We start from the raw sequence: 24,319 nt of genomic DNA, 5'->3' as shown, positions 1-24,319 counted from the left end.
AACACAACTGAACTGGTAACTGTAAAAGTAAGTCAAAGGACCGTCTTTGTGTCGCCCCTCCAAGCCGACTATCCCCACTCCGCAACTTTAGTCTAAAATCCAACAAACTGTATAGAATATTGTACGCATGAGTGATACAGATATATATTTAAACTACCTGTTCGTTAATAATCGCACGAATAGCCTCCGCGAAAATTTCTAAGTTCTCTCCTCGAAGACCAAAACACAACTGAACTGGTAACTGTAAAAGTAAGTCAAAGGACCGTCTTTGTTGTCGTCCCTCCAGGCCGACTATCCCCATTCCGCAACTTTAGTCTAAAATCCAACAAACTGTATAGAATATTGTACGCAAGAGTGATACAGATATATATTTAAACTACCTGTATGTTAATAATCGCACGAACGGCCTCCGCGAAAATTTCTAAGTTCTCTCCTCGAAGACCAAAACACAACTGAACTGGTAACTGTAAAAGTAAGTCAAAGGACCGTCTTTGTGTCGCCCCTCCAAGCCGACTATCCCCACTCCGCAACTTTAGTCTAAAATCCAACAAACTGTATAGAATATTGTACGCATGAGTGATACAGATATATATTTAAACTACCTGTTCGTTAATAATCGCACGAATAGCCTCCGCGAAAATTTCTAAGTTCTCTCCTCGAAGACCAAAACACAACTGAACTGGTAACTGTAAAAGTAAGTCAAAGGACCGTCTTTGTTGTCGTCCCTCCAGGCCGACTATCCCCACTCCGCAACTTTAGTCTAAAATCCAACAAACTGTATAGAATATTGTACGCAAGAGTGATACAGATATATATTTAAACTACCTGTATGTTAATAATCGCACGAACGGCCTCCGCGAAAATTTCTAAGTTCTCTCCTCGAAGACCAAAACACAACTGAACTGGTAACTGTAAAAGTAAGTCAAAGGACCGTCTTTGTGTCGCCCCTCCAAGCCGACTATCCCCACTCCGCAACTTTAGTCTAAAATCCAACAAACTGTATAGAATATTGTACGCAAGAGTGATACAGATATATATTTAAACTACCTGTATGTTAATAATCGCACGAACGGCCTCCGCGAAAATTTCTAAGTTCTCTCCTCGAAGACCAAAACACAACTGAACTGGTAACTGTAAAAGTAAGTCAAAGGACCGTCTTTGTGTCGCCCCTCCAAGCCGACTATCCCCACTCCGCAACTTTAGTCTAAAATCCAACAAACTGTATAGAATATTGTACGCATGAGTGATACAGATATATATTTAAACTACCTGTATGTTAATAATCGCACGAACGGCCTCCGCGAAAATTTCTAAGTTCTCTCCTCGAAGACCAAAACACAACTGAACTGGTAACTGTAAAAGTAAGTCAAAGGACCGTCTTTGTGTCGCCCCTCCAAGCCGACTATCCCCACTCCGCAACTTTAGTCTAAAATCCAACAAACTGTATAGAATATTGTACGCAAGAGTGATACAGATATATATTTAAACTACCTTTATGTTAATAATCGCACGAACGGCCTCCGCGAAAATTTCTAAGTTCTCTCCTCGAAGACCAAAACACAACTGAACTGGTAACTGTAAAAGTAAGTCAAAGGACCGTCTTTGTGTCGCCCCTCCAAGCCGACTATCCCCACTCCGCAACTTTAGTCTAAAATCCAACAAACTGTATAGAATATTGTACGCATGAGTGATACAGATATATATTTAAACTACCTGTATGTTAATAATCGCACGAACGGCCTCCGCGAAAATTTCTAAGTTCTCTCCTCGAAGACCAAAACACAACTGAACTGGTAACTGTAAAAGTAAGTCAAAGGACCGTCTTTGTTGTCGTCCCTCCAGGCCGACTATCCCCACTCCGCAACTTTAGTCTAAAATCCAACAAACTGTATAGAATATTGTACGCATGAGTGATACAGATATATATTTAAACTACCTGTATGTTAATAATCGCACGAACGGCCTCCGCGAAAATTTCTAAGTTCTCTCCTCGAAGACCAAAACACAACTGAACTGGTAACTGTAAAAGTAAGTCAAAGGACCGTCTTTGTTGTCGTCCCTCCAGGCCGACTATCCCCACTCCGCAACTTTAGTCTAAAATCCAACAAACTGTATAGAATATTGTACGCAAGAGTGATACAGATATATATTTAAACTACCTGTATGTTAATAATCGCACGAACGGCCTCCGCGAAAATTTCTAAGTTCTCTCCTCGAAGACCAAAACACAACTGAACTGGTAACTGTAAAAGTAAGTCAAAGGACCGTCTTTGTGTCGCCCCTCCAAGCCGACTATCCCCACTCCGCAACTTTAGTCTAAAATCCAACAAACTGTATAGAATATTGTACGCATGAGTGATACAGATATATATTTAAACTACCTGTATGTTAATAATCGCACGAACGGCCTCCGCGAAAATTTCTAAGTTCTCTCCTCGAAGACCAAAACACAACTGAACTGGTAACTGTAAAAGTAAGTCAAAGGACCGTCTTTGTGTCGCCCCTCCAAGCCGACTATCCCCACTCCGCAACTTTAGTCTAAAATCCAACAAACTGTATAGAATATTGTACGCAAGAGTGATACAGATATATATTTAAACTACCTTTATGTTAATAATCGCACGAACGGCCTCCGCGAAAATTTCTAAGTTCTCTCCTCGAAGACCAAAACACAACTGAACTGGTAACTGTAAAAGTAAGTCAAAGGACCGTCTTTGTGTCGCCCCTCCAAGCCGACTATCCCCACTCCGCAACTTTAGTCTAAAATCCAACAAACTGTATAGAATATTGTACGCATGAGTGATACAGATATATATTTAAACTACCTGTATGTTAATAATCGCACGAACGGCCTCCGCGAAAATTTCTAAGTTCTCTCCTCGAAGACCAAAACACAACTGAACTGGTAACTGTAAAAGTAAGTCAAAGGACCGTCTTTGTTGTCGTCCCTCCAGGCCGACTATCCCCACTCCGCAACTTTAGTCTAAAATCCAACAAACTGTATAGAATATTGTACGCATGAGTGATACAGATATATATTTAAACTACCTGTATGTTAATAATCGCACGAACGGCCTCCGCGAAAATTTCTAAGTTCTCTCCTCGAAGACCAAAACACAACTGAACTGGTAACTGTAAAAGTAAGTCAAAGGACCGTCTTTGTTGTCGTCCCTCCAGGCCGACTATCCCCACTCCGCAACTTTAGTCTAAAATCCAACAAACTGTATAGAATATTGTACGCAAGAGTGATACAGATATATATTTAAACTACCTGTATGTTAATAATCGCACGAACGGCCTCCGCGAAAATTTCTAAGTTCTCTCCTCGAAGACCAAAACACAACTGAACTGGTAACTGTAAAAGTAAGTCAAAGGACCGTCTTTGTGTCGCCCCTCCAAGCCGACTATCCCCACTCCGCAACTTTAGTCTAAAATCCAACAAACTGTATAGAATATTGTACGCATGAGTGATACAGATATATATTTAAACTACCTGTTCGTTAATAATCGCACGAATAGCCTCCGCGAAAATTTCTAAGTTCTCTCCTCGAAGACCAAAACACAACTGAACTGGTAACTGTAAAAGTAAGTCAAAGGACCGTCTTTGTTGTCGTCCCTCCAGGCCGACTATCCCCACTCCGCAACTTTAGTCTAAAATCCAACAAACTGTATAGAATATTGTACGCAAGAGTGATACAGATATATATTTAAACTACCTGTATGTTAATAATCGCACGAACGGCCTCCGCGAAAATTTCTAAGTTCTCTCCTCGAAGACCAAAACACAACTGAACTGGTAACTGTAAAAGTAAGTCAAAGGACCGTCTTTGTGTCGCCCCTCCAAGCCGACTATCCCCACTCCGCAACTTTAGTCTAAAATCCAACAAACTGTATAGAATATTGTACGCATGAGTGATACAGATATATATTTAAACTACCTGTTCGTTAATAATCGCACGAATAGCCTCCGCGAAAATTTCTAAGTTCTCTCCTCGAAGACCAAAACACAACTGAACTGGTAACTGTAAAAGTAAGTCAAAGGACCGTCTTTGTTGTCGTCCCTCCAGGCCGACTATCCCCACTCCGCAACTTTAGTCTAAAATCCAACAAACTGTATAGAATATTGTACGCAAGAGTGATACAGATATATATTTAAACTACCTGTATGTTAATAATCGCACGAACGGCCTCCGCGAAAATTTCTAAGTTCTCTCCTCGAAGACCAAAACACAACTGAACTGGTAACTGTAAAAGTAAGTCAAAGGACCGTCTTTGTGTCGCCCCTCCAAGCCGACTATCCCCACTCCGCAACTTTAGTCTAAAATCCAACAAACTGTATAGAATATTGTACGCAAGAGTGATACAGATATATATTTAAACTACCTGTATGTTAATAATCGCACGAACGGCCTCCGCGAAAATTTCTAAGTTCTCTCCTCGAAGACCAAAACACAACTGAACTGGTAACTGTAAAAGTAAGTCAAAGGACCGTCTTTGTGTCGCCCCTCCAAGCCGACTATCCCCACTCCGCAACTTTAGTCTAAAATCCAACAAACTGTATAGAATATTGTACGCATGAGTGATACAGATATATATTTAAACTACCTGTTCGTTAATAATCGCACGAATAGCCTCCGCGAAAATTTCTAAGTTCTCTCCTCGAAGACCAAAACACAACTGAACTGGTAACTGTAAAAGTAAGTCAAAGGACCGTCTTTGTGTCGCCCCTCCAAGCCGACTATCCCCACTCCGCAACTTTAGTCTAAAATCCAACAAACTGTATAGAATATTGTACGCATGAGTGATACAGATATATATTTAAACTACCTGTATGTTAATAATCGCACGAACGGCCTCCGCGAAAATTTCTAAGTTCTCTCCTCGAAGACCAAAACACAACTGAACTGGTAACTGTAAAAGTAAGTCAAAGGACCGTCTTTGTTGTCGTCCCTCCAGGCCGACTATCCCCACTCCGCAACTTTAGTCTAAAATCCAACAAACTGTATAGAATATTGTACGCATGAGTGATACAGATATATATTTAAACTACCTGTATGTTAATAATCGCACGAACGGCCTCCGCGAAAATTTCTAAGTTCTCTCCTCGAAGACCAAAACACAACTGAACTAGTATCTGTAAGAGGCAGTCGAAGGCCCGTCTTTGTTTTCCTCTCTCGCAGCCCACTATCCCCACTTCGCAATTTGAATCTAAAGCAAGATAAATCGTATAGAAAATTAGAAAAAATGTTTGAATGTAAATGTACTTACATTGACTCTTCTCTATTACTTCCGAAGAACGTGTACTACGAGAACTGCGATGTGTACTACAAGAACTGCGATGTGTAGTCGTCGGAATACGTAGCAAGACTGAACCATTTATATGGAACCATAATCGGTCGAACGCTTGACTTTGTTGTCAACTCGGGAAGCCCAGTATCCCCACTCCACAATTTCATTCTAAACCGAAATAAATCGTGTAGAATATTGGAAGAATGAGAGATATAATTATGTACTTACATTGACTCTTCTCTATTACTTCCGAAGAACGTGTACTACGAGAACTGCGATGTGTACTACAAGAACTGAGATGTGTAGTCGTCGGAATACGCAGCAAGACTGAACCATTTATATGGAACCATAATCGGTCGAACGCTTGACTTTGTTGTCATCTCGGGAAGCCCAGTATCCCCACTCCACAATTTCATTCTAAACCGAAATAAATCGTGTAGAATATTGGAAGAATGAGAGATATAATTATGTACTTACATTGACTGTTCTCTATTACTTCCAAAGAATGCATATTACACGAACTGCGATGTGCACTCGTCGGCATACAAAAGGAAACTAACAAAATAATAGTCAAAGTAAATAAAAGTCGTATATGTTCGTATTACGCAAAGGCAATGATCGCAAAACGAAAATTTCAAAGTATTAAAATTATAAACTAGTTATTTTATTTCTCTCACGTATCGATCTTTGTAATGTTAAAGGAATATAGTATTGTTTAAATATTAATCTTTGTATTGTGCAAATATTAGAAACTGTTTAAATAAGTGTAAAATTATCGAAAATATTAATTTCTGAGCTTTCGCCTTTGAAAAGATTCGATATTCAAAAGAAAACTAATTCGAAATCTTATGTAGCTATATAGTAAATATGTACAAGCAAATAAAAAAGTATTGGTTTGTGCTTACCTTCGCATTGAAAGAATTTTTCTAAAAGATTATGGATGCAGCATATCAATTCACACAGGTTTGTGCATTCGCAGCTTGGAGACAATGTTTTATTCTCGGTTCCATGTATTTGTGTGAATGTGTCCAATATCTGTGTGACAGCAAACGAGAGTGAATATTTTTGTCCCCATATTTTGCGATGAAATATAAATTTTTGCAAGAAATGATATTGGTCGATGTGCTAATGCTTTTTAGAATTTATACAGATCAGTAATGTTCGAAAATCTACACGAAATCCTTTTTTTTTTCTTCCCTTATTCAGATGAATTTCTTCTTCGTTGCAGCTTTTTCTTCTTCCAAAACGATTAGAACTTCTGGCTACCAACGAATACATAATAAATACTCTCGAACAAACATTATTTATTAATTAATATTTTTAGATCAATCTATAGGCAAATATAATTGAATATCATTCTTTTCAAACATTTACAAGAGATATTGATCATAGAAAAGATAAATTCTTTGATTATTCCATTTATTAATTAATTATCTTTTGACACCTGAAGTAAAAGACAGAAGAAATCTAGGTATATCATTACGCGGGTATTTGGCGGGAATCTACGTATTTGGCGGGAATTTTATATAACTTAATAGAAAGTAATAAGACGTTTGATAACAATTTTCAATGTTTTCTTTGCGATTGAATATTATATTTTGTGCTATTTTTCAATAAAATGTTAAGAAAAATTAATATATTTATTAATGCGTAATATTTCTAAAATGACGTAATATGTATGTACAACGCGAAGATGCACCTTCACGGTGTAGATGACGCCATTGCTGCTTCAGTTCGTACCAACCAAATACGTCTCCCCGTTACAAGTAATTAGGAGATTTTTTCCAACGTACACTTTATTATTAAACACCAATCGATAGCTAAGTAAGCGATTTTCAAAAAGCCTCATTCTCAAATCGGAACATCGTTGCGTTTAAAAGATATTCGCGAAAATAAAATCGGTCTCGTTGATCCCCGGGAAGCTATTGCATTGTACTTTTTTTTCTATTTTCCAGCTTAATTTTTTCAATATCGATACTTCTCCCGCTTTTTAACAATACTCTGATCAATAATTTTGCGTTTATAATCATGATAGATTGATATTTTATATTATATTCGATTTTCACACACATACACACGTATATGGATATTTTTACAGATTATATATACACATACACTTTTTTAATCTTCTTCTTTTTTCACACATACACTTTTAATTTTATTCTGTATTAATATGAGATTTCACATTTTTCAGATTGTCAAGAATTTCACGAGATAAGACAGAGTATCGAATTAGAATGAGTGTCAGTGTATCGTTCTTCGTCTTCCAGAATCAAGACGTACGTCGTTTGAAGGATCAACAGCTACTACCGCTAAGCGAACTTCTTTCTTTGTCTTCTGAGCAACTGTGAAAAATGAAAAAACGTAATCTGTGAGAATGTGTAAATACTAGACGTTTCGGAGAGTTGGTTATGTGTAATATACGTATATGTGTGTATATGTGATACGATTATTACGAATGTGTTGGTGTGTTGTTCCGAGCTCGACAATCGTTTGCATCTGTGTGTTTTCTATCTTTTTCTGTCATTTGCTTTCGCTTCGAATACAGAGAAGAAGAAATAAATTAGGTTAGTAAGCCAATTCAGTTCTTGTTTTTTATATATGTTAGTACTGCCCAAAAATAATGAATAGTTTTCGTGATCGCTTTTTAATTCTCGTCGTCTATATACATTTTAATGATCAGTTCTCTACATATCTATTTACATATGTATTATTTCTCCTTCTTTCCTTTCTTTTCGATTCTCGATTATATATAATTATTATCGACACACGATACATTACTTCGATCATAAATTATGTAATTATCCGATATGTCTAAATAAAAATTCAAAGAAGTATTACTTTTTTCAAATATATATATATATATATATATATATATATATATATATATATATATATATATATTACGCATCAATACATAAATTCATCGAATTATTTTGATTTAACAATTACTCATTATTTCGCGTAATGTATAAAGCATAGGGATAACCTTGTAATACAAATGCGTATCTATTTAACGTTTCTATATCTTTAAAAAATATAATATTTTCATTAAAAAATTATTGTCTATGTTTAATATTCGAATTAATTACATTTGTCATCCATATCGTATTATCTACATACTTATATTATATTTTTTATTATTTTTCCTTGAAAAATATAATATTTGATTTGATTCGATTGTACCTATGATGACGTCATCGAATTATAGGGACTACTTTCCTTCCTTGTCACTAGTCTCATCGCCATTTTGGACGCAGTGACAAGTGTACACGGTGTTTCGTCGCTCCGCATAATTACAGGTAATTAGTAAATTTTTTCTAACATACACTCTTTTCCTATATATCAATCGATAGCCAAACACGCGATTTTCATGAGGCCGCATTCGCAAGTCTGGGTATCATCGCGTTAAAAAGATATTCGCGAAAATAAGATCAGCCTCTCGTAGATTGCCCAGGGAGCTTTCGCGTAGTATTTTTTCTTCTATTTTCCTGTTTTATTCTCGCAATATTAATACTTCTCTCGCTGTTTAATGATACTCTGATCAATAATTTTGCATTAATAGTTGTGATCGATTGATATTTTGTATTAAATTCGATTTTCATATATGATCATACACACTCACACACACATACATACATGCATGCACGCACACAAACAGGAATACGATCATATATATACACAATAAGTATACGATCATATATATTTACATATGGTATACGATCATAAATGTGTATGTATATATAGGTATACAACATATATAATGATTACACACACACACATCATTTATGGATATTCCCTACACATATTACGCACACACTTTTAATCTTGTCCTGTAGTAATATGATCTTACTTTTTTCAGATTTTCAAGAATTCCCAAGCTGCAGTACAAAGCATCGAATATTTCCAGTGTTTCCTTTTCTTCAATAGATATAGGTAAGTTTATTTTATTTTAATAAATATAGCGAGGTTTAATAGAAAGAGATAGGTAACATACGACATGGAAGTTACATTAGATTGTGTATTTCTAAACATTCTTCGATCAATATCAAAACAAAAACAGTCGAGTGTTCCAACTCTCTCAAGGCCACATAAGAGATCTTTATTTCTATATAACATTTGGACGAGTACAGACGAAAGCAGATTAACTTCGGCATCGCATTTATTTCTGCTATTATTTTATTTTAGAAAATTTATTACATTTTTATTAATAATTGGATTTCCGTATGCAGTTACTTCCAAGCAGTGAGATTTAGGCAATCGATATTGTTTGAGTTTGTGTTTTAAGATACAAAGCAAGCAATATCGAGCAAATGGCTGCATACTTTGATACAGTTCAAAAATACTTAGCTTTTAATAATTTCAATTTTCATAATGTACTAAATTATGTTTTAGTGAAACGCACTGAAAAATTCTAATTTCTTTATTATTTTTATTTGTTCTTGATTATTTTCATTGACTTTTATTTATTTTTATTAACTTTTTTCATATTAAATATTATATTTTCTATTCTACTTATGTTCACTATTATATGCGCATATTTTTAAATTAAAAATCTGTTTTTAAATACATATAATGAAACAAAGAAAGATAGTATATAAATAATAGCTTTAAAGTATCTCTACCAATTGCTAAATAATTCTTTGAATTGAAATTCTTGGAAATGAATCTCCGGCTAGCAACAAAAGAAAAAGCGTGATATTATTCTGTTGTAGGTATATCTATATACGTGTATTTGTATACGCTACACTGTACGCAGTATTTAGGAGGTACCGACAATAGCACATGTAAACAATCAAAGGACGACTAAGAGGACGACCAAGAGGACGACTTTCTTAGTTCATTTCTACACATTCTTCGTTTGTATCAGCAGCCGTCCAGACGTGTTCAGACTTGTTCCTGCTTCTTCAATTTTGGTTCGTCTAATTTCTCATTTACATTATATATAATATTTTATAAGTTTCATTTAATCATTTACAGCTTATTAATCTTATTTTATATCATATTAGATTTCGATATATAATATAGCATTTATATATTGAATATGCAAATCACATTTACGTGCATAATCTTATTCTCTATTAATAATAGTTTGGATATTTTCAAGTAATTATTCATCATATTGACCAATATAATATTCACCATTGAATTTGAAATTTTCACTAACAAACTATTTATTGTGTTATACGATTTCATTACGTGTTTTGTCGTAGTCCCATTGTAAGTTTCTATGCCCTATTATATCCAGAACTTTTATTATATAATATTTTATTTTTTTTTAAGAAATTTATATATGGATCCCCATACGCAGCTACCTCCTTGTGGTGGGATTCGGAAATCGGTATTGCGAACGTTCGTATATTTTATATTATACAACGTACGCACTACCGGGCCAAAGGCTGACGTTCGGTGTATTAGGAAATAATTTTGATTAAATATTAATTTATTAAAAATTTGTTGAAATATATCTTACATTGAATTTAAAGAATATTAAGAAACACCGAGAATAATGAAAATGTAATTAAAGTATAATAAAAGTTGAATTAAAATAGAATAAAATTTCAAGATGCGTTTAATCGTTTAATTAATATTATAAATATTATAATTTCAATTTTACTGCTCCTTGTGTAGTTTTACTTTAATGCTATATCTATTCTGATTTATAGGTATCCACGCAATTAGTATACTTCTGTGAACATATCCCTATCGCGATTAAATCTATTTTTAAACGATAGATACAACGCGATTTTGATCGTTTGCTTTTACATATTCATTTATTTTAATATAGCTTACAAGTTTGCAGTTACATCTTTTGAATAGTATTTCTTTATTATTATTATAGCATATACAAAAGATGTAATATAAATTTATAATTTTAAATCATGTAATTTGAATAACATGATATATGATATTTAATATTGAATATTTAATATTTAATATATGATATTTAATAGAATATATACGCCACAGCTTGCTTTAACAATTTTTATTCAACAGGTCTTCAGTTGTTGATCGCGCGCAATGCGATCATAGAGTCAGTGTTTGTGCGAAGTAATTTGATTGTTTTGCAACCAAACAGGTTGCTTTAAAAATAAAATAAAATAAAATCGCGAATTAGAGTCAGTGTTGTTCGCCGATAAAAATTTCTCGGTCGCGTTAGTAAATCAAAAAACAAGAATTTATGTTATATTCTTGTTAAAATCACATGTTCGCCGCGTTGTTAGAATCATTAACACACTTTCGGCCAATTCGGTGGAAGAGGATGCGTTGCGAAAAATATTGTTATGGTCGAAAGTGTGAATTTAAAAATTCATCCTCTTCATCTTTACCGACGATTGTAAAGCTTCGTCTGGATACAATTACATGTAAGTATATATCTTTCTTCCAATTGTAACTTCTCTTTGTCGTTTCATATTTCATACATTTCTTTTTAATCATTTTCATTCATTCACATTGATTCGATATGAAACGTATAATTAATCCTTTTTTATACCTTTTTGTATTACAGATTCATCAATTCATCGATTCAACGATTCAATGATAATTTCAATCAACTTCACGACATCATTCAACCTCCTACGAGGGGGACGAGTGTTTTGGAGCCATCGCAGAACTTCTTAAGTAGTGAGTGAAAAATTTTAAGTTCCTCTGGTGCCCATCATGCCGAGGATGAAAGGTCCTTATCGGCACGGGTTACTGGTTGTATTCGTAGACGTCCCATGTCCGAAACGAGCAAAAGTGTCCGTGATTAAAATCTTTGATTTTATTCACGAGTGATTCCCTATACGTGTAATTAGTTATTTTCTTATGAATATTTTATTATTATTATTATATATATATATATATAGCTCAGGCCAGGGTCTTCTTGTTTCAAAGTCGTTTAATTTACAGTGCTGTTTATTAGCACTTTTCTCTCTTCGTTTTTGTTCGCGATATTAGTAATGAAATCGGGCATTAATTTACCCGATTTCGTATAAAGCATATAACGTGGTCTACGTTACATGCATTGCTCCGTACTTAGTCCATTTAATCGCGATTTACTTCGATATTTCAAAATATCGATTTACCAACAAATGAGCAAGAAGACAAACCCCTTCCGCGACGGATAGATTCTGGAAGTTAAGTGGTGGATTATAATCCCGTTCTTTCATTAGAACAGCCATTTGATGAAAGGAGTCGTCCGAGGTTTTTTTATTAAAATTATATATTTCTTAATAATGAAATTTCATAACTGCATAATGCGTATGCATTATATATGAGCTATGTGCATACTTCATCCCTCCATGTCAACGACTGCCTACCGCGGGTCGCTCAAAGGCCCTTAAGCGGTGTATACAGGTGGGGTTGCAAAACTATTTTTGCCACTTATTATTTTTTTACCACTTTTAGTGGTAAAACCCATATGTGGTGGTCACACTCATATGTGGTGACCGCCTACCATCATCCATCCTTGTTTGAGCTCTTGCTAATAAGACGTGCAAAGAGACTCTAGAGTCACAGTCCGCTTAAATTTTATATATATATGTTTTTATATATATTTTTATATATTTTTTTATATATATTATAAATTAATCATTTTTTAGCTCAGGATTTTCAGCACTAATATACTAATACCCCTTTCTCCCCCCATGCTTTCTGCGTTCTCATCTATGCGTTTAATCCAGGTGTTACTCGTATGGATGAGAAACAGTCAGTGTGGATTTAGTTTTAAGTTTCCTTTTCAGCGGCTGTCATTGTGCTGGTGATTGCACGGTGTACCTTGCACTTGTATGTGCGTTTTAGGAAGTGCATTGTACATCGTTTCGCGATAACTTTTAAATAAATATATTATATATCTAATATATAATTATATTAATATCGGTTTGCATAGTAGTTACCACATTTTTGTGGAAAATTTTTAAATACTCGTATATATTACTAGTATCTGTATGTATACTAGTATGTACTAGTATTTTTGCTTTAGTCATATATGCAATAATCATTAGCCTTGGCAGTCGATTTCAGCAATTGGTACGTACTCCCAATATATTAGAAAAAACACGCGGTTGAACTAGGGTGTCGGAGGTGCCCCGGGGCATGCTCTCTAGTGTAGGCTTTTGCACCCTGGTGGAGTGTGAGAGAACCGTGGAGTGTATGTGTTGGTGTGAATGTTTGCACTTTTTAAATATAGGTCATAGGCAGGCAGGTAGCATACTTTTCTGAGTGAATGTTTCAATTCATTTTAAGCAGGTAGGGACCGGGTAAGGATGCGATTCCCACTCAGGAGTGGGAAGTCCTTTCTCCGGGGATTTGTGAAGTTTCAGCAAATTTTACGATCTTTCAGCATGGCTGAACTTTATCTTTTTGTATTTTTTTTTTATTTTTTTTTTTCTTACATTTTTTGCTGACACTTTGCATTGCGCGATATATCAGTATCAAACAGTTCGAAAAACTTTGCACCCAATGAGAACATCAGATACATTCCATATCTTTTGAACTTAGCAAAGGATTTTGAATTTGTTCGATACTTAGTTTTAAATTAATTCTTGCACTTCGCGATTTTTAAAATATTTACCATCTATATATTTCTTATTTAGAAATAGAATATACCTGCATAAGTAAAATGAAAGTATTACAGTTCTTGTGATCTTGACATTTTACCGAAACTATATCCATTTTCTAAGTGCAACGAGTTAATATTAGTATGTAATAGGTTCATCGAATAGAATGAATATTATATCTGCTGGAGCATTCGATTAAATGTGCCTGTGTTATTGTGTACGGTTGGTGGATTCTTTGAGTCCATTAATCGTCCACAGGCTAGGATAGCTTTACGGTTTAGTTCGAATATTTATACACGAATATTTTTCTTTTATTTTTTTAATCGGTTAAATAAATAAATAAATACAAATCGTTAGAAAATCGAGACGCACCTAGGCAGAGTAGAAAACGCAGTTGAGAATACGTGTTGGGACTCGTCAGTGCCGTTTGGGGTGATTCATTCGCGAATTTTGCCATACTACAGTGGTTATACTATTTAGAAGAGATCGATACTTTACGTTGCAAGCGCTTACCGCTCGTTAGGTTAAGAAAAAAAAAAAAAAAAGAAAAAGAAAAAAGAAAAAACAGAACAACCTGCGTGCGAAAATGTGTTTTCACTTCCCAACCCCTTAGCTTACGACTGTTGCGTCTCGTTCAATTCGTGCTTTTACACGAGTGGTTTGAGTCTTGTTGCGTAAAGTGAGATCAGGTCGGGATTAGGTCGGTTTAGCTTAGGGACGATTTCATTCTTGTAGTAGCAACCACTGCAGTATGTCAATCTTTGTGGGTGCGTTGCTTCGAACGGTAGGGCGTTTTTTGATGCGTAAACTTATCTTGCGTCGCACGTAAGGAATGCTCCAATGCAGTGGTTAGGGCACGAAGCAAGAAGCGGCTATGTGCTGAAGAGGCCCCCACATAATGTGGCTCAAGAGGGCAACTATCGACTACAAGTCATTTTTCAAAGGTGGTCGGTATGTCGAACCCTTCGTTAATGGCTTGTGGTCTTATCAAAATCCCTTTTACCCTTTACCACGTTGACACTTATGCTCGTAGTAGTTTGTTCCTGGATGGAGATGATGGACCATTCCATCTCCTTGCTACGGTGTTCCGCACTCGCGTTCGTGAAAACTTAGAAATTTTGCGATTAGAGTCAAGCTTTTGCAGTTATTAATTATTAGAGTCATTGCAATCTTTTGTTAAAGTACAGTCGAGTCATTGTATTTTTTAAAAGTAGAGTCAGTTTTTTATTTCAGAGTAGAGTCAAGCCCTTTGCATTTTCTATTTTTATTTTTATTTATTTTTTTCTGATTAAAGTCAAGCCCTCCCTCTTTTCATTTTAAATTAAAGTCGAGTCCTTGCATTTTTTTTTTTTAAATTAGTCGAGTCATTGCATTTTCTGTTTTAAATTAATATCGAGTCCTTGCATTTTTTCTTCTTAAATTAAAGTCGAGTCCTTGCATTGTAAAATTTTAAATTAGTCTTTTCTTGAAATAAATTTTTAGTTATAAAAATAGAGTCACGCTCGTTAAATATTGTGTGGACGTTCGTGGCCTGCAGCAGCATTGCACTCAGGAGTGCATTTGGATACCCAAGCATGTTGATTTTTAATTCAGAATAATCATATTTTAATCAAATTTTTCATGTTCATAATTTCATAATGCGTATGTATATATACGAGATATATGCATATTTCAATGTCAACACAGCTCTACCACGAGTTGCAAAATGACTCTTATGTGGTAATCATTATCGTTATCATCTCCATCCTCACCCTCATTATCTTTTTGCAATATGATTCTGATTATTCTGATTAATCTGATTAATCTGATTATTCTGATTATTCTGTTTATTTTGGTTATTCTGATTAAAAATCTACAAGACTTGATGATGAATTGAAATACCTGCATTCAGGAATGCAGATGAATATATAAAATGGCAGCCAGCACTCAGGAGTGCATATTAAAATATGTCAAGAGTATGCATTTTTATTCCAAAATTATTAACAAATGAATATGATATGAAAGATTTAATAAATATATATGAGAGAGAGAGAAAGAGAGAGGAGAAAGAGGGAGAAAGTAAGAGTATTTTTATTATATATATGAAAGTTTCATAAGAAATATTAAGAAAATATAACGAATGATACAAAGATTATTAACAAATGTTTATACATATTTGAAAGAAATATAAATATTTTTTGGAATAAAAAGGTATAACTCTTGGTATATAAATAAAACGAATAAAATGGCTTGCCTGCACTCAGGAGTGCATGTGAAAAGTTCACAGTAAGTACATGATTGCATTCAGGAATGCAAATGAACAAACTATAGTAAAGATATACATTTCATATTCGGGATAATCAAAGATAAATGAATGCACTAATAAGGATACTTAATGAAGAAATATATAAATACGTTGAACTCTGGTGATATTTTTTTCATTATACGATATTAAACGTGTCTAACAATAAATAAATGAAATTTTATTTTATTCCATATATAATAATTGAATGAATTTAAATGGTGCAAATGAATTAAAGGAAAATTTGAATTATTCCGATAAGAGATGTATAAGTCTTGCTAGATGAATAAAGCGACATAAATGGCAGCCAGCACTCAGGAGTGCATATTAAAGTATGTCAAGGCTATACATTTTTATTTCAAAATTATCAACAAATGAATATTAAATGAGAGAATTACTAAGTATATATGGAGGAGAAAGAAAGAGAGAGAGTATTTTATATATATATATATATATATATATATATATATATATATATATATATATAGATATATAAAAGGTTTATAAGAAATGATGAGAAGATATAATGAATGACATAAAGATTATTAAGAAATATATATGTGTGTATGTGTGGGAGAAATATGATTATTTTTTTGAAATAAAAATGCATGTCTTGGTATATAAATGAAGCGATTGAAATGGCTTGCCTGCACTCAGGAGTGCATATAATAGGTCATAGTAAATACATGCCTGCATTCAGGAATGCAGATGAACATATTATAGTAAGGATATACATTTCTTGTTTCGAGTGATCAAAATGAAAATGCACTTATGATATAATAAATAAATATTTAAATATTCTAATCTTATTATTTTTTTTAAGGAATAATATTTATTTAATAATAAATAAAGATTATTTCATACTCTTTGTAATATAGTAATATATTTATATTTAAACAGAGTGCAAGTGAATGAAAGGAAAATTTGAATTATTCTAAATTAGAAATGTATAAATCTTGCTGAGCGAGCGATATGATACAAAAATAACAGCCTTGCACTCAGGAGTGCACAAAATATGTCAAGAATGTACATTTCTATTCCAAATTATTTAAACACGATTATCAAATTAAATGGTCCACAGATATATAAGAAATATATTTTTTTTTTGTATATGTACATATATATGACAGATTCATAAGAAATATGAAGAAAAAATAATGAATGATATGACGATGAATTTATAGGAAATATTTATGTATATAGTAAGTAAATATGATTATTTTTTGGAATAAAAATGCATATATCTTGGTATATAAATGAAACGAATGAAAAGGCTGACCACACTCAGGAGTGTGAGCGAAAGTAGTTCAGAGTAAGAACAGGTTTGCATTCAGGAATGCACTGGATACTCAAGCATATAGATTTTTATATCAGATTAATTTTGAATTTTTTATATAATTATTAGTAAATCAATAATTCTTTTCGTACCTTTTTTATATATACTCACTTTTTGATGATTATATATTTATATATATATTTTATCCAATGCCAACGTAGTCTTATCACAAGTTGTAGGATGGCTCATTTATTGTAAGAGTCATTTTATGACTTGTATAAATATAATCATCATCTTATATAAATTCTAATTATTGATTAAAAATCTATAAGACTTGATGTAGTTAGGAAAGTTAGGATCTGTTAAAGCAAGCATTGGTGATAAAACAAATTCATAAGAATAATATGCAAGAATATATTAAAACTATTTTGTCTGTAATATTTGTGTAATATTTTTATACATAATCTTATTTTCCTCTTTCAGATTTCCTATTTCATTACTATTTTATATACATATACAAACTACATAGTTTTAAAATTGTGAAATTGTATTAGTATATTTTTTTTAATTTAATAGATAAAAACGTGTCTTACATATAAACGATTTAATACGTACATCAGACACAATGTAACTGCATATTTCGCGTTAGTATAAACTTTATGATAGAAGATACATATAATCTATTAATTAAATACAGATCTGATCTCGTTATGGATATGTTTATGGCGGTATACAAAATTGTGTATGTATTTTATAATACAACACAAGGTGTAGTATACTTTTGTTCTTTTCACTTTTTCTTTTTTTTTTTTTAACGCGATTTAATTCATAAATATTGTGAAATATTTACAATTCTTTTTTTTTCTTTTCATAACGTGTCTTGAATAATTTACAACATATATTTATAATTGCATTAAACAGTTGACTATTTATTGTTGTGCAATTCTTTCTTTATATATATTTCTATATATTTGTATATAAAATCGACGCATAATTTTATATTTTTATTTAAATGTAAAACATATTTTCTAATGCATCGAGAATTCGATACATTCAACGCCAATTTTATGACTTTTTTTGCTTTTATTTCAGCATTACAATCCATGGTTATATATATGTATATACAGTTTTTTATTTATTAAATTATAAAAATGATATAAATTATAAAAATATACATGGATTGTAGATACAATTTTGTTTTTCCACACATGCCCTTTTATATAGTTTTTTGTTACAGAGAGGTGACATCTTTGCGTTTCAATATTAAATATTGCAAAATATCTCTTCATATATCAGTGAGTATTAACAACAGTGTTAAAAATAATATTTCAAGATTCGTTATATCATCATAATGGTATGTGGTATAAAAATAAATTGATAAAGATTATGAGTATATTATATAAAATAGATTTGTGTTTCAGGTTTCTCAGATGCTTTAGTTAACAAAAAATCCAAGCAAAATAATAATATGGAGATTTAATTAATTATTGAGACTTTGAATGAAGAATTGGAATTATAAAAAATAAAAAGCAATGAAGCACGAATTGTTCCCTTTTTTTTTCTTTTTTTTTTCATTTAAAATATTTAAAAAATTTTCAATCGATTTAAACAGAGTTGATTTCTGTTTCAGGAAATATCATTTAAATTGGCAAGATCCGATTCCACTCTTCGTTGGTTATTCTTCTCATATTTGAGAGTGTGTGTGCGTATGTGTGTACATGTAAAATAATTATTAGTTTGATGTTTGATTTTTAGAAAATAATAAAATTATAAATTTCTTATTTCCACAGGCTATTTGTTCATCGTATAAAATTTGCATATTGATTTTCTTTACTTCTTGTTTAATTGTAAAATATTTTTGATGTTTTATGTTCACAGGTGACTGCTGATTTATTGTATGAAATTCGCACATTATTACAATTACTTCTTATTTAATTATGAAATGTTTTTTGATGTTTTATATTTACAGGTGACTGCTGATTTATTATATGAAATTCCCACATTATTTCAATTGCTTTTTATTTAATTATGAAATGTTTTTTGATGTTTTATGTTCACAGGTAGCTATGCTGTTTACATCATATGAAGAAATTTTGTATATAGAATTATATATTCGATGATAAGATAATATATATAATACAATAAAAGAAAAACAAATTGGCCAATCATTAATCTTACAGAAGATTAAATTATTTTTGTTGTGTTGTAGATAATAATCTTCATAATATCATATATTCTTATCATAAAATAATATTGAATAAAAAGCATAATTTTTATATAAAAATCTATAGGCCATGTTTTTCTCTTTCTATTTTTAATTTCAACATAATGTACATCGAAGGATGTACAATATGTTTATATTAGTTTAATGGGAATAGAATTCCACATAAAGGGTTCTATTCTTTACCGGGTAAGTAGGTCGATATCAAACGAATTCATAAATTTTCGTCTAATCACAATTGAATAGAAAAAAATTTTTGATTCGTTTCGCGATTGATTTTCTTTCTCTTTCCAAATTATAATAATTATTATTGAATTATAATAATATAATTATTATTGAATTAATTATTGTTATAATAATGATTTTATATAATTGGTTCCAAAGTAATTGATATTAATAATTGATATTAATAGTAGAGTCTTTAGCCCGTGGGTCTCCGTATGCAGCAACCTCCATGTGGTGAGACCTGGAAATCGATATTAATTGCGATATATGATAAATGTAAATAACGCAAGTACTGTCGAGCTAATGGCTGCATTTAAATTCAATCAAAATTTATTATGTTTTATGATGATCTTTTTCATTTTTCCATACTTTCTATTTCTTGTGTTTTGATGGAGATATAGATACATTATTTTATTACTTAATATATTTATTGTTATATTTGTTTTGAAATTACATACTTATATTACATAAGTTATATATATTACTTCTTCGAAGAAAATCGTGTCATAAAATGTTGTTTCTTTTTTTTTAAATAGTTCATGCATAAAAATAAAAATTTTCTAATAAATTCAAATAGACATCACCTAGCGTAAACCTTCATCTTTAAAATAAAACTTCGTTCATCAAAATCGGTCAAGAATTACATGTGAATTCATTACATTGGTACGAACCATTATAAAATCAGGGTTGGTGAACAGCATTAATGATCTAAATGAATTCTGTTTAGTCAAATATTTTATCTGGGTAGTAATTATTTTTCTTTCTTTAGAAATTATTTTATTTATTTATTTTTTATAATAATAATAGTTATAATAATAATAATAATAATAATATATTCCCTTGTCTTAAAGGTATAAAGTCGAGAGTAGCGCTCTCTATACTTTTAGCAGCTCCTGCCGATGTTGCCTATTTGTTCATTATAAGGTAATCTTCATTGGGATATATTTAGAGAATTAAAAATATTTTTTTTCTTATGAATAATACAAAATTTTAACCATAATCTTAGATTAACACTTATCTAAAGGCTAATATATTCCATTTTTCAAATAATTGTATGTATATATAATAATTATGTAATAATGCAAAAAAATCATTTTAATATGGCCCATCATAGTATGGTTCATCATATTAATGATGAAACAGTCTCAGATTTGTATGGCATAATACAATTTTGTGTTCATTACATGCTTGAATTACCACTTCATCGTTAGTAGAACCAGCAGGACTAGCGATGTAAGTAACTCCACTCTGTAATTTGATTGCAATAATCATTAAAATATTTACATTTTTATCCGATCACAAAGCTACACATTTATATATTACAGAAATATACAAAATATACAAACCAGTCTAGCTCTGTCTACATTATCTCTAAATGGGAAGAAAGCATCACTGCTAATGGCAACATTGTTTAATTTTTTAATCCATTCTGTTTTATCATCTTCAGAGAGTTTCTCAGGAACTTCTTCATACATAGCTGCCCAAGTGGATTCATCCATGTCTTTTCCAATAGATCCATTGACATAATTATCAATAGCATTCGAAATTTCGGCTCTTTTTATACCTTTCTTGAATTTCATACCAACTACTTTAGGATGCTGTCGAAGCCACCTATGAATATAACAATAGATAATATTATAATATTTTTTGTAACAAAGTTTTAGTTAATGTAGAGTATACTACCAATTATCGGCTTTATCTCCAGCTAATCGTGTACAATGAATCCTCGACTGTTGACCTGCACCAATTCCAATAACTTGTCCATCCTTTGCATAGCATACTGAATTACTTTGAGTATATTTTACAGCAATAGTTGCCACAATCAAGTCTCGCATAGCTGTTTCTGATATTTCTTTTGCATTAGAAACAATATTTTGGAAAGTTTGATTATTAATAATTGCATCATTACGCCTTTGTTCCATTGTAAGTCCATAAAGAACTTTATGTTCCATTAGAGATGGTTCATACGTTGGATCAATTTGTAGTATACAATAGCTACCATTTTTTTTTTTCTTTAAAATTTGAAGAGCTTCTTCTGAATAACCAGGGGCGATTATACCATCAGAAACTTCCCTAAAAATGAATGGTATTAAATAATAAATACAATAGAATTAAATAAATTTCTTAGATAAATATATAAATAATAATAATAATAATAGTAGTAGTAGTAGTAGTAGTAGTAGTGTAGTAGTAATAGTAGTAATATATTACCTTGAAATAATTTTAGCTGTCATGATATCACATGGATCAGATAATGCCACAAAGTCACCAAAACTAGACATTCTATCTGCTCCTCTTGCTCGAGCATAAGCAATAGATAAAGGTGTTAACTGATTAATAAGATCATCTACTTGACATAATTTTGCTTGCACCTCATCCAATGATACACCAACTGCTGCACCTGCTGGACTAACGTGTTTGAAGGATGTTGCAGCTGGCAATTTCAAAGCAGTTTTTAATTCTTTCACTAATTGATAACCATTCAGTGCATCACATAGATTAATGAAACCTGGAGAACCATTAACAACTGTTAATGGTAATTTATTCAAAGTTGTAAATATTTGTGCTGGTTTCTGATGAGGATTCATTCCATATCTAAGAGTGAGTTGTGAAATACCAGCACTATATTGTTTACGAAAAAAATCTGAGATTGCGTTATCATACTCTGCAGTATGTGTAAATGCTTTCAATGCTAGTATTTGTCTACAATCGAATTAAAATGATTTATATATTAATCTGATTAAAAAAAATTTTTTAATCTATAAACAAAGTGTAGTAAACAATATACCTGGTTTGAATGGATGTGTCCTTGTCAGAAGATGTTTCTATTTCTTTAATCACTTTTTCATAATCATTTGGATCACAAACAACTGTAACTCTAGAATGATTTTTTGCTGCTGCACGTAATAAAGTAACACCTCCAATATCAATATTTTCTATAGCATCATCAATTTTTACATCAGGCTTTGATATAGTTTTTACAAATGGATATAAATTGCATACTACTATATGGATAAGATCATAATTTTGTTTTTCAAGATCTCTTTGGTCCGATTCGGTAAGCCTAGCCAATATACCTATATATTACATAATATAATAATTATATACAAAAATAAAATATGTACACAATTTATATTAATAATAAACATTATAAAGAAATATTCAAAATTTTCAAAATCTAAATTAAAAGTATGTAATTATTAAGTATAAATAATATACCAGCATGAACAGCTGGATGAAGAGTTTTTACACGGCCTTCAAGCATTTCAGGTGCTCCAGTTATATCCGAAACATCTTTAACGGGAAGTCCAGCTTCTCTCAATGATTTAGCAGTACCTCCAGATGCTATTAAAGTTAAGCCTATTTCATGTAATTTTTTACCAAGTGGAAGTAAGTTGGTCTTGTCTGAGACACTTAGAAGAGCTATGATTATATAAAAAATATTAATTGTATCATTGATCGATTATTGATCACAATCCATTGATGATTATTTAATAATTCTAAAAAATATTTATTTTATTTTAATATTCTTACCTAGTTTTCCTGTTGCCATTTTTTTCCTTCACTTTACCGAAGAAAATAATAAAATGAATTTTGATATATAGAACAATTTATTATAGCACGTTATAATAGCACGTTACTTTCGAATCGAACGAAAGACATTCAAGAAGTGTTCGTCAAGGCGGCAATTGTTATCATTATAACTCTATTACAGGGCCGTATATAGAAAAGAATAATTTCAGTATTTATCAGGGTACTACAAATGTGCGAAAATAATAGTAATACATAAGTAATAATAACATCAATATTTTATATATATTTCGTTGTGTTTTACTATGTGCAATTCTTTTGTGTACACTCATAGAATTATTTTAATTTGATTTCCTTCTTTTTATGCATTTGAATTGCTTTCTTTGTAATTAAAATTTAATAAGCTATATATTTTTTATTTAAACAAGTTTTGTCTTCTAAGTACTTAGTTCTTTCGTCTTAAATTCTTAGAGATTCAGAATCATAGAATAATGAGAATTTGAAAGCGACAGGTTCTTTAGCATTTACCGTCGTTACTGGATGGTAATAGCTATAAATAGTTTGAAATTACTTTATTGTGCCTCATTGATAGTGTATACTGTTTTACAATTTACGTCAAAATGTCTCGCAATTCGCGGGTGTCCGTGTCAAATGTTATCAATATTGAATAAGATAAAATTATTACAGTAGTACATAATCGAATTTTTAAATACTTATATTAACAAATTTATTTGAGCTAGAGATAGAATTAACAAACATGTTACTTATTAACGTTTCTTGCTTGATAAATATATTTATGTATAAATTATTTTGATCCTCTAATTGAATTTGTAAGTTTAATGTGCAATAACACAGTAGAAATAATAAAATATATTTTGTTGATAGCGAAACAGACAAGAAATTAGAAAAGAAATCATTCATCAAATTAAAGGAAGGAAGCTAAGGAAAAGTATCAG

The 24,319-nt window shown here is 31.7% G+C and overlaps 1 protein-coding gene and 1 long non-coding RNA gene across 8 annotated transcripts; both read right to left on the bottom strand.

The window, feature by feature from the left end:
- Positions 1–1,232: 1,232 nt before the first annotated feature.
- LOC127066730 (uncharacterized) lies at positions 1,233–5,185 on the bottom strand. 7 transcript variants are annotated; one of them, XR_007782489.1, is made up of 6 exons: positions 4,606–4,752; positions 3,939–4,096; positions 3,494–3,651; positions 3,049–3,206; positions 2,382–2,603; positions 1,233–1,491 (listed from the first exon to the last, which is right to left on the bottom strand). It is a non-coding gene; the product is annotated as an uncharacterized LOC127066730 (long non-coding RNA). The 7 variants fall into 7 exon arrangements; XR_007782488.1 differs by lacking the exon at positions 3,049–3,206 and adding an exon at positions 2,826–2,983; XR_007782491.1 differs by lacking the exon at positions 3,494–3,651.
- A 15,724-nt stretch (positions 5,186–20,909) lies between these two features.
- LOC127067004 (bifunctional purine biosynthesis protein ATIC) lies at positions 20,910–23,533 on the bottom strand. The gene is made up of 7 exons (XM_051001432.1): positions 23,367–23,533; positions 23,052–23,255; positions 22,621–22,909; positions 22,044–22,535; positions 21,516–21,905; positions 21,179–21,443; positions 20,910–21,080 (listed from the first exon to the last, which is right to left on the bottom strand). The coding sequence occupies exons 1-7, from the start codon at positions 23,383–23,385 to the stop codon at positions 20,961–20,963; spliced, it is 1,779 nt and encodes a 592-aa protein (XP_050857389.1). The 5' UTR covers positions 23,386–23,533; the 3' UTR covers positions 20,910–20,960.
- Between the last annotated feature and the right edge of the window lie 786 nt (positions 23,534–24,319).

This window comes from Vespula vulgaris, chromosome 10 (assembly GCF_905475345.1).
Source record: "Vespula vulgaris chromosome 10, iyVesVulg1.1, whole genome shotgun sequence".
Taxonomy (NCBI): domain Eukaryota; kingdom Metazoa; phylum Arthropoda; class Insecta; order Hymenoptera; family Vespidae; genus Vespula; species Vespula vulgaris.
The sequence above is the reverse complement of the archived record's forward strand: the minus strand, read 5'-3'. Positions and strand labels throughout refer to the sequence as shown.